Raw genomic sequence first — 16,453 nt, forward strand, 5'->3', positions numbered from 1 at the left:
CATTTAAAAAACTTGAAGGCTCACCAGAGATGGTCAGGGTGATCTCCTGTGGAGGCCCCGAGGACGATGCAGCAGCGGGCCCAGCAGCCTGGGCCAACACCTGGCTCAGGCTCGAGTTGTTAATGGTCAGGGTGATCTCATGGGGGCCGCCGGAGGTGGAAACCAGGCCTTGGGAGGTCATCACCTGAGAGAGGTCTTGCGTCCCTAGTCACCGTTACAAAACAGAACAAAGCTGGGTTTAAAAAACAATAATCCTCTCCTTTCTCCTATTAAAACTTTGGTGAAACTAAGACTTTAAGATTCAAAACACAGTATCAGTCACCTCTAGGTCCTTTATCTAAAATGATAAAAAAAAAAAGAAAACTCTTATGTTGAAATAGAAAGCCAGTTCTATGAATGCAATAATCTCTGTGCATGTATTGGTTAAACATCATTTATCCTTAAAAAATAAGCGTACTGCATTCTTAGGACATGTGATGCATTTGTTAAGCTTCACACAGAGAAGAAAACAGCATCTTAGGATCAAGTGCGTGACTGTGAGCAGTGAGCTCTCACCGCTGCTGCTGGTGGTCAGCACCGAGTCCTGCTCCGAAAGCGGGCCTATGGTCAGGTTGGCAGATGTCACCGTGGGCTGCAGGGACAGGCCTGAGATGGGCTGGATGACCACACTGGCCGGGACCGTACTGTCCGGCGTCTGCAGGGAGCTGCCCTGCGGGGCCAGGCCAGGCTCCGCTGTCAGCTGCTGAGCAAGCAGGCTGCCCTGCTGTAGGGTCTGCTGCAGGACACTCGGGTCAATCTGAAAGCACAGAGGGCCTTGTAATGGAAATGTCACGTGGAGGGTGACTCAGACTCGGGGAGTGCAGAGACACCGGGCAGGTGTCGTACCTGCAGTGTGATGTTATTGACAGTGGAAGCATCGATCCCAGAGATTTGGACGTTGGGCCCCACCAAGTTAGCTGCCAGCTGTAGCTGTATGCCTTCCAGGGTGGCCAAGCTCCCGTCCGTCAAAGATACTGTCCAGTCACCACCAGCTGCAAGAGACAACAGGGATGACTGGGTGCCAGAAACCTTCTTAAATAGAAAAAACTCAATGCTGTATAAGTATTTCCAAATATGTTTTACACACATATCAGTATGATCCAATTAACAAATACTAGTATTTACTTTATATCATACATATATAAATACATGATGGGAAAGATGGAGGGCAGGAGAAGGGGGTGGCAAAGGATGAGATGGTTGGATGGCGTCACCGACTCAATGGACATGAGTTTGAGCAAACTCTAGGAGATAGCGAAGGACGGGGAAGTCTGGCGTGCTGCAGTCTGTGGGGTCGCAAGGAGTCAGGCAAGACTGAGCGACTGAACAACTGAACACCACCACCAACATGTGTCCGACTTAACTGTCACAAAACAAACCCTGTGAAATAGGTAACACCCATTTTTAACACATCAAGAAACTAGGCTCAGAGAGATCACCCTGGTTAAGTCCATGATGGAAAACAATGCTATTATTTTACTGGGCTTTAACTGTGCCATGGGTCATTAGACAGAAAGACAGCCACTTAAGATGTCCAGCAAATACAAACATTTGCTTCACTCTTTGTAAGTACACAAAAGATAATGTTTATTTAATATTATTAGTAAATATTACCTGACTAAAATGCAATGCTTTTCAAACGCTATTGTGACCCAAGAGCAATTCAATAACTGCAGTGTATTAAAAATAAGACTTACGGGGAGTAATAAATTATGTCTGTTAAGTTTTGAGAATACTAAGAAACAAACAGGTTTAAGCCCAACAGACCAAAGAGCTGAAGGGTAAAATGCAGAAAGGATGGTAGAGAGAGTGGGAAATGGAAAGACAGCACATCTGAAAGATGGAATTCCATCTTCCCACCGCCTCCTGGGAAAATCTCAGGGAGGGCAGCATCCGAGCCTGCTGAGTGGACACAGCGCATCAGTCGCCCCGTGGCTTTGCCCCGCGCCCCCAGCACGCACGGCCCACCTGACACGGAGGCCGGCAGGACGGCCTGGCCCAGCAGGCCCGGCTGCAGCAGACTCTGGTCCAGCTGCCCGGTCAGCACCGGGCTGTTCATGATGAACACGCCGGGGTCAGCGGAGGGTGCAGGGGGCACGCTTGCGGGCTGTGGGCCCTCAGCGGCCGCCCCGGGCGCGGGCTTCCGGCTCTTCTTGGGGTCCGGCTTGTAATGGAACTGCATGTGCGTCTTTCTCCGCCCCGACGTGCGGAAGCGCAGCTCGCAGTGTGGGCACTTGAAGGGCTTCGCACCCGTGTGCAGGCGCATGTGCACCTTCAGGCTGCCCTTGGTGGAGAAGGCGTTGCTGCACACGTGGCAACTGAAGAGCTTCTGGCCTGCGGGAGGAGCCCAGAGTCAGCCGGGCAGAGGGCTCACCCTCATCTCCTCCTCTCCCTCTCCCCCTCCAGCCTTGGACCCATGTGCTGCATCCACCTTCCCTAGCCCCTCACCCCCGTGCTCCCAGGACCCCCACTCCTGCAGGACATGTGGCTGGAAAACTTAAAAGTGAGTCAAGTTCACTGTTTAGGACCTAAGTTCTGTCTTTCACAACACAGAGGCACAGTGCACCCTGCATCAGGGTCTCTGCTCCCCGATTTTAGGAAGGGTGAGTTTGCCTATCACCGTTGTCTTCTCAGCCTGAACCAGACTAGGAGGTAATCTTTCTAACGCAGGTATTTAAGTCTGAGTGACAGCCGGTAACTCCACACTGGAGACCCAGATCCTTTCCTTCAGTGTTAGGTCAGGAATCTCAAATCTTTTACATTCATTTCTTCATGATTCCTGATTTTTAAGCTTTCTATAATCTTGACAAGTCTGTGTGTTCAAAATGCACAGGAACAAGTGTAAGATGCTGTTGGGAGGCACCGAGCACCGTGCAGACGTCTGTTCCTACCTGTGTGAGTCTTCACGTGGCAGTCTAGGGTGGACTTCACGGTGAAGCTCTTCCCACATTCCTCACATCTATATGGCTTTTCTCCAGTGTGGATGCGAACATGCCTAGCCGGAAAGCATTTGCAATGAGATGTTACAAACAACCTAATGTTTTTAAATTTATAGCTACAAATACGGCTTCCCTGGTGGCTCAGTGGTAAAGGATCTGCCAGCAATGTAGGAGACGAGGGTTCAACCCCTGGGTTGGGAGGATCCCCTGGAGAAGGGAATGGCAACCTACTCCAGTATTCTTGCCTGAAGAATTCCATGGACAGAGGAGCCCGGGGGACTACAGTCCAAAGAGTGGGTAGCAGAGTAGGACAGAACTGATCAACTAAATACCAACAATGTATCAAATAAATTCAGCAAAATAAAAATTTTCATAAAAAACAAAAATTTTCAGCTTTACTCTATATAAAAAATACCACCAACAAAAAAGTAACTGCAAGACCAATAATAACAGGACTGATTTTCTTAAAAACCAAAGAGCTCTTACAGATCAGCAGTAAGACAACAAATACAACAGGAGAAAAGCAGGCAACAGACAAACAGCTTAGAGAAGAAACACACGCATCCAAAGACCACATGAAAAGGTATTTCCCCAGACTCAGAATCAAAGGGAGCCAGTTAAGACGACAAGATGCCGCTGTCCTGCCCGTCTCATGACCCACTGTTGGCCGGTGGCCGGGGGGGCAGGCGGTCAGGGGCTGGGGGCCGGAAACAGCACCGGCCTGAGGCCCGCAGCGTGGGCATCAGCCCTGACCCCGCACCCACACAGGTGCTCGCAGAGCACAGGGCATAGGACAGGCTAGTGACTCAGTGCCGAGAACAAGGCGCTCGTCAGCAGGGCTCTGGCGGCTGCCAGCCGCGCTCAGATGGGCACTTCCACCCAGCAGCTCCTCAAGCCCCCCGCCCTCCCGCGCGGCACCAGGTCCCGTGAAGAGGAGGGGTGGACACCTGCTGGGTCTCCCGAAGCAGCCGGCTCTATCACCACCAATCCTCAACCCGGACAGCACTTCCTCTCAGTCACCCTCCACCCTCCCCCGTTAGTTCCATCTCCTAATGCAGAGGCAAGTGTCCGCCGTGCTGTCTGTAAGGAGCTTTCCAAGGTCTGGGAGCACTGCCTTCCTCCCAGGAGTACCCTCCCTAGCCATCTCCCCGTAGCGGTCAGACCTCAGTCAATCACCGCCCCACCCCAGGACCCTCCCCCTGGGCTGTGAGCAGGTGGCCCCTGGGGCTGGCATCTCAGGGCCTGATGTCCTCGGTAGTTCTTAACTTTTCTTACTGCCACCACAGTCACAAAGAAAAAAGTGCAGGGAAGAACCTACAGAGCAGTGGACTTCGGACTAATGCGCTAGAGGAGCCTGAGAGGACCCTCTAACACGCACCAGCCCGGAACACAGCTGGAGAAAGCGGGGTGCCCCTCGGGGCACGGGGTTCAGACGGCACAGCGGGGGGAGTGGAGAGGGCCCAGCACACCCCCCTGGAGCCGCCGGCTGCCGCACCTGACCAAGTCACTGGGCTTCTTGAAGCTCTTGGGGCAGTAGGAGCAGCAGTTGGCGTGCTTGGGCTCGGCCTCCAGCTCAGCCTGCCGGTCCTTCATCTCACTGATGCGGTCCTTCTCGGCGGCCGACTGCACCAGCACCTGCTCTGAGACTGTGGCGCTCTCCTGCGGTGGGATCTTGGCCAGCTGCGCCGTCTCCTCCTCAGTGAAGGTGATGACCTCCGGACGCGCCTTCCTGGACGTGCTTCTTTCGGAACTGTCCTCCTCCTCCTCCAGGCCCATCTCTGAACAACACACAGGACAAAGGACCAGCTCTTAAGGGACACTGAGTCACAGCAGACCCACCAAAAATAAACATGTACCTTAAATGCAGAAGGTTAGAATCTGAAGCTCAGTAACGCTATCTTTGGGATGGAAAAGGGTTTTTCCCCACTACTGCCTGTGGAGAAGGGGGCCACGGTCCCTGGTAAAGGAGCGGCACAGGGAAGGTGGTGCCCCGGCCGAGGGATCGCTGGTGGGGAGGACGCTGCGGCCAGGCCGGTGGTGAGCTCTGAGACGCTCAGCATCCATGCGAGTTAACACGTTCACACTCATAGACGTGCGTTCATCAGTGTGCCACAAAGGGAATTAGCCTGAGAAAACATGCAGCCCAAACGGAGAGACTGAACTGATCATCAGCAAACAGCTCTCAATTAAAAAGACGTACCGAAAGGAAAAAAAAAAACACTTAAAAATATGTGTGTTTAAGTCTTCTCTCAGTGAAATGTAAGGACATGTTTACATTCATTAAAAATAGGAATAAGCTGCTGTTAAAACGTCACTGAGAAGGAAAAAAGCTTTGGCTGGGAGAGGGAAGGGATGTCATTACTGCACAGATGGCTAAAAAGTGTTTAAAAAAACAAGCGAAACACTAAATAGCAAAGTGAAAGTGGGCAGAGCCAGAGGAGTGAGCTGCAAACCAGCTCAAGGTCCTCCCAGCCGTGCCCCTCGCACAGCACGTCCACTCCACAGACATCAGGCGCCAGCGGTGTGAGACGCATAGCACACACAGGAGCCCAGGCCCAGGACACCATGTGACGCAGCACAACTCACACTGTGTGTGGAACAGCGCCAGTTAAGAAAGTTAAAACGCTGTGTACTGGCGTCACGAGTCAACGTGTCAAAATACATGCATGTTGCACATTGCACAACGTACACATTCTTATCACTGTAATTTCACTGGTGGAACTTGCTCAAAAGAAATCTGGTAAGAACAAAAAGTATAAGCACGAAATAACACTCTTAGGATTACTGCTCGGTACGGGAGCTGGGTAAAGCCTCGTTTAATGTTGAGCGAGCTCCACATGGCATCTTGTTGAAAGCACACATGTGGTGGGCACAGTGTCACGGGTGAGCGCTCTCCCTGACACACGGAGACCCTGGGCACTTGCGGCACATCCATAACAGGCACTCATGTCATGAACCACAACAGAATCAGTGCAGTTGTGTGAACTGATGCACATCTGTGCTCACCAATGACCAGTGTGTCTGCAGTGAACATCAGTGGAGGAAAGATGAAGTAGACTGCAACACTGGAAGGGATGTGATTCCCTGTGGGGTAAGGAATTAAGATCCACCTACACGTGTGTGCATGCACAGGAGGGAGACTGTCGTGTGGGATGCTGGCATTTTGGTGCGAGGTGACAAGTGAAATAAACAATTTCCTGTTCGTGCCTCCCTGAGTCTTTCTTTCAAAGAGCATGTACTGCTTCCATAATTGCAAAGGGAAATGCTGATGTACCAATCACCTTTGAAGTGAATGAGCCACTAAAGCACCGGTTAATAAACCTGAATTAGCCAAGGGGCCGTACCTCCTCCATCCGCGTCTCCTGGCGCTGACCCGCCTGAGGCAGCTGTCTGGTGCCTCTTCATGTGCTTTTTACAGTGAACTGTGGTCCGGAAGCCCTGCTCACAGAACGGACACCTGTAGGGCTTCGCGCTCACGTGCGTGGCCATGTGCCTGGTGAGGCTGCCGTTGGTGGTGAAGGCGGTGCTGCAGACGCTGCAGCTGAAGGCCTTGACTCCTGCAATGACAAACGACGTGAAGACACACTTCGCTACCTGAAGCCACACGTTCTCAGAGCAAATGAGGATGTAGCTCAATCAGCACAAAACTAAAGACCATTTGCTTGCTGTGGCCTCCTATCTTTTAGGAACTGAGGGTGTCTTAAGAAGAGGTTACTTTAAGAAGATGGAAGCTGATGGATGTCAGGTGTTGTCAGGATGGTCATGATGAAGCAGACAGACAATAGGAAGTGCTGACAAGATGTGAAATCAGCGCTGGTGGACAAGGAACATGGCACAGACCCTCTGGAAAGTGGTTTTGATCAAGCCCAGGCTTTAAACAGTCCACTCCTAAATAGAGAAGTGAAAACCTGCTTCCACAAGTTTGATAGCCAAACAATGGCGACAGCTCAGCTGTCAACAATGATGAGTGGACGAGCAGGATGTGGTCTACCCACACAGTAGACTCCGACTCGCTATAAGTGAATGGAGTGGGACACAAGCTACAACACATGACCCTGAGCACCTGCTGAAGGAGGGAAGCCAGTGACAAAAGGCAGCGGGTCGCCCGGCTCCTCTGACAGGAAACACCCAGAGGAGGCAAGTCCACAGACAGGAAGCTGGCAGTGGCTGCCGGGGGCTGGGCACAGAGGCAAGTGGGGGTTTCCTTTGGGGCGAGACAAGAATGCTCTAGAACTGGGCTGTGGAGATGGCGGCAAAACCTGTGAACACACGGAACTGCACTGTGTCCAGTCCGAGGCAAACTGACCGGTGTGCGTCTTCTCATGGGACTTGAGGACCCCAGAGGACACAAAGCCGCGTCCGCAGAGCTTGCACTTGTAGGGCTTCTCCCCCGTGTGTGAGCGCACGTGCTGCTTCAGGTGGCTGGACTTCTTAAAGCCTTTGCTGCAGTAGTCACACCTGGGCACAACACAGACCACGTCAGTGCATGACAGGATCACGAGTGAGACACTCCACGCTGCAGGAAGAGCAAGCGCTCTTCACCAACAATTATACACAGTGAGGCAGAAGAACTGTCACAGAAAGGAGGTGTGCACACCAACAGTTATACACAGTCAGGCAGAGCTGTCACAGAGAGGAAGTTGTGTGCACCAACAATTATACAGTCAGGCAGAGCTGTCACAGAGAGGAGGTGTGCACACCAACAGTTACACACAGTCAGGCAGAGCTGTCACAGAAAGGAGGTGTGTGTACCAACAATTATACAGTCAGGCAGAGCTGTCACAGAAAGGAGGTGTGTGTACCAACAATTATACAGTCAGGCAGAGCTGTCACAGAAAGGAGGTATGCACATCAACAGTTACACAGAGTCAGGCAGAGCTGTCACAGAGAGGAAGTGTGCGCACCGACAATTATACACAGTCAGGCAGAACTGTCACAGAAAGGAGGTGTGCGTACCAACAGTTATACACAGTCAGGCAGAACTGTCACAGAAAGGAGGTGTGTGCACCAACAATTATACACAGTCAGGCAGAGCTGTCACAGAAAGGAGGTGTGTGTACCAACAATTATACAGTCAGGCAGAACTGTCACAGAAAGGAGGTGTGCACACCAACAATTATACACAGTCAGGCAGAGCTGTCACAGAAAGCATGTGTGTGCACCAACAGTTCTACACAGTCAGGCAGAGCGGTCATAGAGAGGTGTGCGCACCAACAATTATACACAGTCAGGCAGAGCTGTCACAGAAAGGAGGTGTGCGCACCAACAATTATACACAGGCAGAGCTGTCACAGAAAGCATGTGTGTGCACCAACAGTTATACACAGTCAGGCAGAGCTGTCACAGAGAGGAGGTGTGCGCTCCAACAGTTATACACAGTCAGGCAGAGCTGTCACAGAAAGGAGGTGTGCGCACCAACAATTATACACAGTCAGGCAGAGCTGTCACAGAAAGGAGGTGTGCGCACCAACAATTATACACAGGCAGAGCTGTCACAGAAAGCATGTGTGTGCACCAACAGTTATACACAGTCAGGCAGAGCTGTCACAGAGAGGAGGTGTGCGCTCCAACAGTTATACACAGTCAGGCAGAGCTGTCAGAGAGGAGGTGTGTGCACCAACAGTTGTACACAGTCAGGCAGAGCTGTCACAGAAAGGAGGTGTGCACACCAACAGTTATACACAGTCAGGCAGAGCTGTCACAGAGAGGAGGTGTGCGCACCAAGAGTTGTACACAGTCAGGCAGAACTGTCACAGAGAGGAGGTGTGCGCACCAACAATTATTCACAGTCAGGCAGAACTGTCACAGAGAAGAGGTGTGCGTACCAACAATTATACACAGTCAGGCAGAGCTGTCACAGAGAGGAGGTGTGCACACCAACAATTATTCAGTCAGGCAGAACTGTCACAGAGAGGAGGTGTGCACACCAAGAGTTCTACAGAGTCAGGCAGAGCTGTCACAGAAAGGAGGTGTGAGCACCAACAGTTATATACATTCAGGCAGAACTGTCACAGAAAGGAGGTGTGCACACCAACAATTATTCAGTCAGGCAGAACTGTCACAGAGAGGAGGTGTGCACACCAAGAGTTCTACACAGTCAGGCAGAGGTGTCATAGTAAGGAGGTGTGAGCACCAACAGTTATATACAGTCAGGCAGAACTGTCACAGAAAGGAGGTGTGTGCACCAACAATTATTCACAGTCAGGGAGAACTGTCACAGAGAGGAGGTGTGCACACCAACAATTATACACAGGCAGAGCTGTCATAGAAAGGAGGTATGCACACCAACAGTTATACACAATCAGGCAGAGCCGTCATAGAAAGGAAGTGTGAGCACCAACAGTTATATACAGTCAGGCAGAACTGTCCCAGAAAGGAAGTATGCACACCAGCAGTTATACATAGTCAGCGAGAACTGTCACAGAAAGGAGGTGTGCACACCAACAATTATACACAGTCAGGCAGAGCTGTCACAGAAAGGAGGTGTACACACCAACAGTTATGCACAGTCAGGCAGAGCTGTCACGGAGGAGGTTTATGCACCAACAGTTATACACAGTCAGGCAGAGCTGTCACAGAGGAGGTTTGTGAACCAACAGTTATACACAGTCAGGCAGAGCTGTCACAGAGAGCTGTGTGCACCAACAGTTATACACAGTCAGGCAGAGCTGTCACAGAAAGGAGGTGTGAACACCAACCATTATACACAGGCAGAACTGTCACAGAAAGGAGGTTTGTGTACCATGAATTATAAACAGTTAGGCAGAACTATCACAGAAAGGACGTGTGTATACCATCAATTATAAACAGTCAGGCAGAACTGTCACAGAAAGGAGGTGTGTGTACCATCAATTATAAACAGTTAGGCAGAACTGTCACAGAAAGGACGTGTGTGCACCAACATTTAAACAAAACTGTACAATGCTAGCAATAAAAATGTGTTAGATCAAATTCTGCTTATAGCCGCAATGATTTTATTTCAAAGTTAGTAAATCCTATAGCAATCCTCTGGCAAAATAGTTGATTAATTAGAAACTATTCCTTTAAACATAACAGCAAATTTATTATGTGCTGTTTTCTTTATGAAGCCATAAAACACTGCAAACCCTTCTGCTGTGTTAGGGTCAGAATCACCTGAGTCTAGACACCTGGAAATGTCAATTCATACATGTTAGTTGGTAAAATATTTTCATAAAACAGAGCTATTCTGAATAATATGTAAATATCCAGTGTTATTCTCCTCTTGGGTGTTGTGAAACATATTAAGGATGAACTGATTATACATTTCAAAATTCCAATTCATATATTATTAAAAACTTTTTAAAAATTTAGAAAGATTATTCTATTTTATTTCCCTATTTTTTCTATTTCCAGGCTCTCACCTGTGATAGGAAGGAACACCAAGCACACAGCTTGGCACACGGCAAATTCTTAGAAAGTGTTGAACGTCAGAAAAGCCTAGGGAGACGTCACAGAGGAATCACGAGAAAATACTACACTGGTCTCACTTAGAGATGTCAATGCAAAATCCCAAATTAAACATTAACAAATACTTGTTAATGGATAAATCAGAGTGTGAATAAAATGTCAGAGGTTCCGTATAAAGCACACAAAGAGCCTTGGACAAAAAGGCACGTTGGAAATTTAAGCCATTTCTGAAAACAAGGCAGCAGCCCCCTGCAGTGGGGACAGGAAGCTGCAGCAGACGCTTGACGGGGATAGCCACATCACCTATCAGCTGCACAAACTTCGGCAAGCTAGTCTCTTCACAGAGCTTCTGTGACGCTGCGGGAATGGCACCGTGGGCACGAGGCACAGCGGGACAGCTGCAGTGCGGGCTGCAAGTGCGCCAGCAGGAGCCTGGGCGCCCGGAGGGGCCCGCGTACCTGTAGGAGCGCCGGCTCTGCTCTTCGGCCTCCTCCAGGAACGGGGGGCGCGGAGGCGGCAGGTCCATCTCCTCCTGGGGGGACTCCTGAATCAAGCGAGTTGTCTAAAATGTAATGGAAGCAGAGTGGACTACTTGAATATCTATGAATGAACATAAACACCTAACAACCAAGGATAAGCATAATCATAAATGTGGAATTAATAATGGAGAAAGCCCAATTAGGCCATCGCAATCATTTGGGCCAAATAAAACAACAAAAATCATTCATACCAATTTTATTTAAGAAATAGTTACCTTCCATTAACTTGTTTAATATAAAGTTTATCCAAGCATGAAACTGATCTTTCCATATTTTCCACGTATATTAAGAGACCACTCTTGCACTTGCTCTGCTCTTACTGAGAGTGAACAGAAAGCCCCACTTTCTTAAAATATTCAGTCTCCTCGCTTGCTAAAAAGTCACAGGGTTGGGGGAAGCACGTTCCCAGTCCAGGAGCAGAGGCTAGGCAAATAGGCCCTGAAAATTTCACTGGAGGATCCAGGTCTTCCACTTGGCAAAAGCTTCCCACAGGGGCTTTTAAAGAGGGAAACAACTGACGGGCCCATCACCCCACCACTACTGAGCGATCTCTGAGAGCGGCAAAATCAACACCGAAACAAAAACCTACATGCCTCCAACCTGGTGAATGGTGAAAGTCGCTCAGTCCTGCCCGACTCTTTGCGACCCCAGGGACTATAAAGTCCATGGGATTCTCCAGGCCAGAATACTGGAGTGGGTAGCCTTTCCCTTCTCCAGGGGATCTTCCCAACCCAGGGATCAAACCCAGGTCTCTTGCATTGCAGGTGGGTTCTTTACCAGCTGAGCCACAAGGGAAACCCAAAAATACTGGAATGGGTAGCCTATCCCTTCTCCAGCAGATCTTCCTGGCTCAAGAATCAAACCGGGATCTCCTGCATTACAGGTGGATTCTTTACCAACTGAGCTATCAGGGAAGCCCAACTTGACTAAGAAATAAAATCTCAAATGATGCATCTGAATATTTATATTCGGTCTGTTAGCATGCATTCTAATATGTTTCTTTCAAGATCCTGAACAGATTAAAATGTTCAGGTTTGATTGCTAAAGCACCATGACATCCTTCAGATGTTACCAAAGTCCGTTCCACTATCCTAACTTCCCTGACTTTTAACCGAAAATGTAAAGTCGTATGATGGGAATGAAATCTTAAAGTTATACAAAAATGTTTTAAGGGAAAAGAAGCCTATATGACAAACATTCAAGTTTTCACAGGCGATGCAACAGTGTTAAAGTTGTAACGAGCATGCATACTCTTAAGTAAGTGAATTTTAAAAAATTACAGTGAAGAATAAGCTAGAATTAGCTGATTCTTGTTTGACTACATTAATGGTGTTGGTGCCAGGCACCTAAAAAATTAGTTAAGAATAAGCTAGAATCTGCTCATGAGGACACTTCTGTAACACTCACTACATTAATGGTGTCGGTGCCAGGCACCGGAAGGAGGTTCTGCTGGTGGAAGCTCGTGGAGAGGGCCTGGGACTCCAGTGTGCTAGAATCTTGTAACTGCTGGACAGGGGGGAACTGAGTCTGCTGACTGTACGTATCAGTCACTGTAAAACCTGAAACAAGACAGAAAACGTCAGTTCCACCAAAAATACTAAAGCTACACACACACACAAGAAAAACAAAAGAGGCTGGTTTTACAAATAAAGCTAATTAAAGTAACACGTGTGCTTTCTGAGCTAGAATCAGGATCGTCAGTCTTACCAGCAGGCTCTGAAGTGACCTGTGCACAGGCTTGCATCCTCGAAGGGCCGGCAGACAGACCAGCCACAAGGACGCACTTACCTCTAAGTCTCAATTGCTACTCAATTTCCTTTCCTTGGCTAGAAACCACATGTAGCGTGGTTATTAAAATCACTTTCTGGAAAACCTGAACAGACTACAAAATAATGTGTGCATACATGTGTACACACACACACAATATCCATGCAAGAAAGCATATGGTTTGAAACCATACTTAGCAGAAGAGCATAAACACACACACACACACACAATATATCCATGCAAGAAAGCATGTGGTTTGAAATCATACATTCCAGAAGAGCATTAAAGGAAGCTCTCATGGTTGCTGTAAATTTAAGCCCAGCCAGGCACCGCTCATTAAGCCCCAGGTGAGACCCACCACTGACCCTGAGACAAGCCGGCCGGTTCGAAGGACTGCTGAGGGGGTGCCTGCTCATGAAGCTGGTCCACGTGCCCCTGCAGGGCCTGCTGTGGGGCCACGAACCTGTCTGAAGACAGAAGTAAGAGGGGCTCACAGACCTGGAAGTTACCACAGGCCGACCAGTCTGTCCAAAAGGATAGGTTTCTTTTTCTCCAAAACTTAGCTTCCTTATTTTGAAAAGACAGTAGGAAGACAATGCAAACATAGTGTATAAATTCATATATTTGGGGGTAAAAACTACAAAGTCCTGATCATAGACCAAATACATTTTGGGACCGTAACAAAACAGTCAGCCGGCTGGCCAATCGTCTGTTAGGCCTGTAGGAGACCCTGGGCTGGACTCTGTCACTAAGCTCAGTGTCCCTAGGGGAGCGGACGTCTTTCTGAGTGAGACCTTCCTGCAGGAGGCAGCGGGCTGGACGAGGAGCCGAGGCTCCAGGGACAGACAGACAGCAGCATCACCCTGTGGAGTCTGGGAGTCGCTGGAACAGAGCACACGCAATCACACAGATGATCACAAATGAAGACCAAAGGCTTCTCGGTATCCTCGGGTAACAGTGGGCTACAAAGAGTGCATATTGGAAGGTCCTATGTCTACAGCTCCAAATGCCTAGCCAACGCTCACACACACATACACAGCACAAGTAGTGACCACAACAGTCAGAGATGAGAGGACCAAGAAGGACTGGGGGATGCAGGGCTGCAAACTCTTAGGAGGTAAAGCTCACCTTCCTCTGCCTCCAAAGGCTGCCCCGCCATCTGCGGGCCCAGCCCCGCCTCCTCGGCACTCACACCATGTGGCGGCCCCAGCTCCAGAATGGCCCCAGGGTTGGCGGCCACGGCCTCGGCGCTGGGCTGCAGCGCCTCGCTCTCGATCTCCACCTGCATCGGGGTAGACACGTGCATGCCCTGCTGGTCCACGGTGCTATCATCCATGGAGGAGGCCTGCTGATGCTGCTGGAGTTGCTGGGCGAGCTCGTATCTTCAAAAGGAACCAACAACAGTCCACGGTGTCAGGTGTGGTCAGACATCAGGGGCATGGGATACTAACTGCCCAAGATCTAACTTATTCAGTAACACTTTTTACTTTATCTCATTTTGAAGTCATGATGGCAATCCAGTTGAAACTTAAATACTATTAATAATTCTGAAAGAAAAATCATGTCCCCTTATTCTTAAACACACTTTCACAGATTGTATGGACTTAAAGGCAAGGAATTTTTTAAAGCTTAAAAAAATTCAAGAGAGGCCACATGTTTCAAAGTAAACCCTCCCAACTCAAATGGTGCAATGTGCCCAAGTGTTGGGAAGAAGACCTGCATGAAATGAGACAGAGCCCTATAAGACTGCTTTCAGCGCTATACACACACGTGGGAGACACAGGGAAGTCCTGGGACCCCCCAGGCCGTGCTCGGCCCAGTGACCGGGTCCGCAGGCCACAGCATCTGGATGGCGAGGCATGTGGCCAAGTTCATTTTCTGTAGGATCCTTACTCCTGTTAATATCACTTTTCCATATACAAAATATACCCAGCATATTTTCATCAAGGCCAACAACTTTTCTTTCAAAGAGAAAAATGAACAATGAATTCAGTGAGTGAATCAAAAAACTGAAAAAACAAACAAACAAACGAAAACCCAGCTCAAAATACAGATTTGATGTGGTCAGAAATGCATTTCTGCAAGGGCTCCATCTAGAGACAAGATAGCCCTCTATTCAAGCAAAAATCTAAGTCAGCGGCAATGACAGATGATATGATAGCTAAAATATATGTTCCCTTTATCGAGAACCTAAAATAATTACCATGCAGGTAATACTGATGATATGCCTAGAAGTCACAGAGTTGACCAAGGTTTTCTTTTTTGCAATCTTCATTGCCTAATTATAGTAGACATGGTCTACCTAGCATTTTATCTACTACTGATGATCAGTTTTAAGAGAGTTTACAAAGCATTTAGCCCAACACAGACCACTTTAATATTATATTAAATATAAAAATGTTATGCTCTAGTCTATGGTTCTTAATAGATCCTTAAACACGGACACAGAAGCTTCATTAGATCAAGCTAGAATAATACAGGAAAACAAAGACAACTACTTACTAAAAACACTCTCACCAAAGTTGGGGAACCACGTGGATGACTAGAAGCTGCCCAGCAGAGCCACACCTACCTGTGGGTTTTCATGTGCTTCTTGCAGTTGAGCGAGGTCTTAAATGTCTTCTGGCAGTAGGGGCACATGTAGGGGCGGAGGTCGTTGTGGATGCCCATGTGCCGCCGCAGGCTTCCCCCTGTCGTAAAAGCGCCGTTACAGATCAGACACTTGAAGGACTTCAGGCCCGTGTGCGTTCGCACATGCGCTTTGAGCACCCCTGCAGACACAAAGCCTCTTCCACACTGAGAACATTTAAAGGGCTTTTCACCTGTATGGGACCTAAAAAGAATGAAAACAGTAATGAATGAGCACCTTATGCTTTCACGGTGCCTTTTACTTTAGAATGCACTTTCATCACTATTGCACTTGACTCCCCCACCTCCACTTTCCTGATTCCAACAGGACCCCTGAGACTCAATGCCAGGTGACCCATCTAAAGTCCTGGGGCTCGTACACGCCTGACATAAAACCAGACCCCACGTCCTCGTCCATGTTCCACCCTCTTCTCATGACCCCTCACTGTCTCTTGTGACCAGATTTCTACTTCCTTTTCACTGTTGCTAGTGACAATAATTAATCCAAACTCTGATGAACACACCTGAAAAACTGTGAAAGAACATAGCCCTAATGAAACAAACCAATACCTCTCTGACAAGTCCTACAAATTTCAAAAACTGAAAAAGAATAGTGTAAATAAAATTCAGGGGCAGTTTGTGGGTAAAATATTTTGGTCAAGACACTAAAGAATGAAAATGTGTGTGTGTGTCTTAGTCGCTCAGTCATATCCAACTCTTTGCAAGTCTATGGACTGTAGCTCACCAAGCTCCTCTGTCCATGCAATTCTCCAGGCCAGAGTACTGGAGTGGGTAGAATACCAATGATCAATAAACATTTGGGGGTCAAAGGCGACATTTTAAATAACAAGAGTTAACACTACCACTCTTAGTATTTCTACAAGTCACTAGGTCACTAAATCACTTTCCATCTCTGAATCTGTCACCTTACCTGATGTGTTGTTTAAGATGGCAAGACTTTTTATAGGCACGATGACAGTAAAAACACTTGTATGGTCTATCTGCTTCATTTACAAAATTATTATTAAAATAACTTTGAAATAACTGGTTCCTTGGAATGGGCTGGATAAGACCTACAAACCAAAGGAAAATCAGGAATAATTCACTGTCAAT

The 16,453-nt window shown here is 48.4% G+C and overlaps 1 protein-coding gene across 5 annotated transcripts in view; it reads right to left on the bottom strand.

Annotated features, from left to right (window-relative positions):
- ZNF236 (zinc finger protein 236) overlaps nucleotides 1–16,453 on the bottom strand; it is a 68,553-nt gene that overhangs the window by 19,216 nt on the left and 32,884 nt on the right. For all 5 annotated transcript variants that reach the window (XR_014075067.1, XM_081563315.1, XM_081563316.1 and 2 more), the window contains exons 12-25: nucleotides 16,272–16,413; nucleotides 15,285–15,545; nucleotides 13,841–14,094; nucleotides 13,078–13,179; nucleotides 12,353–12,504; nucleotides 10,865–10,968; nucleotides 7,285–7,436; nucleotides 6,323–6,535; nucleotides 4,474–4,756; nucleotides 2,931–3,034; nucleotides 2,008–2,373; nucleotides 886–1,031; nucleotides 556–796; nucleotides 25–204 (exon numbers count right to left, since the gene is read on the bottom strand). Coding sequence is in view for 4 of the 5 variants with exons in the window: in XM_081563315.1 (XP_081419441.1) it covers nucleotides 25–204; nucleotides 556–796; nucleotides 886–1,031; nucleotides 2,008–2,373; nucleotides 2,931–3,034; nucleotides 4,474–4,756; nucleotides 6,323–6,535; nucleotides 7,285–7,436; nucleotides 10,865–10,968; nucleotides 12,353–12,504; nucleotides 13,078–13,179; nucleotides 13,841–14,094; nucleotides 15,285–15,545; nucleotides 16,272–16,413 (2,700 nt within the window). In the remaining variant the exon portion in view is untranslated. The remainder of the gene's footprint in view (nucleotides 1–24; nucleotides 205–555; nucleotides 797–885; nucleotides 1,032–2,007; nucleotides 2,374–2,930; nucleotides 3,035–4,473; nucleotides 4,757–6,322; nucleotides 6,536–7,284; nucleotides 7,437–10,864; nucleotides 10,969–12,352; nucleotides 12,505–13,077; nucleotides 13,180–13,840; nucleotides 14,095–15,284; nucleotides 15,546–16,271; nucleotides 16,414–16,453) is intronic.

Source organism: Giraffa tippelskirchi, chromosome 14 (assembly GCF_054371585.1).
Source record: "Giraffa tippelskirchi isolate mGirTip1 chromosome 14, T2T-mGirTip1v1.2.pri, whole genome shotgun sequence".
NCBI lineage: Eukaryota > Metazoa > Chordata > Mammalia > Artiodactyla > Giraffidae > Giraffa > Giraffa tippelskirchi.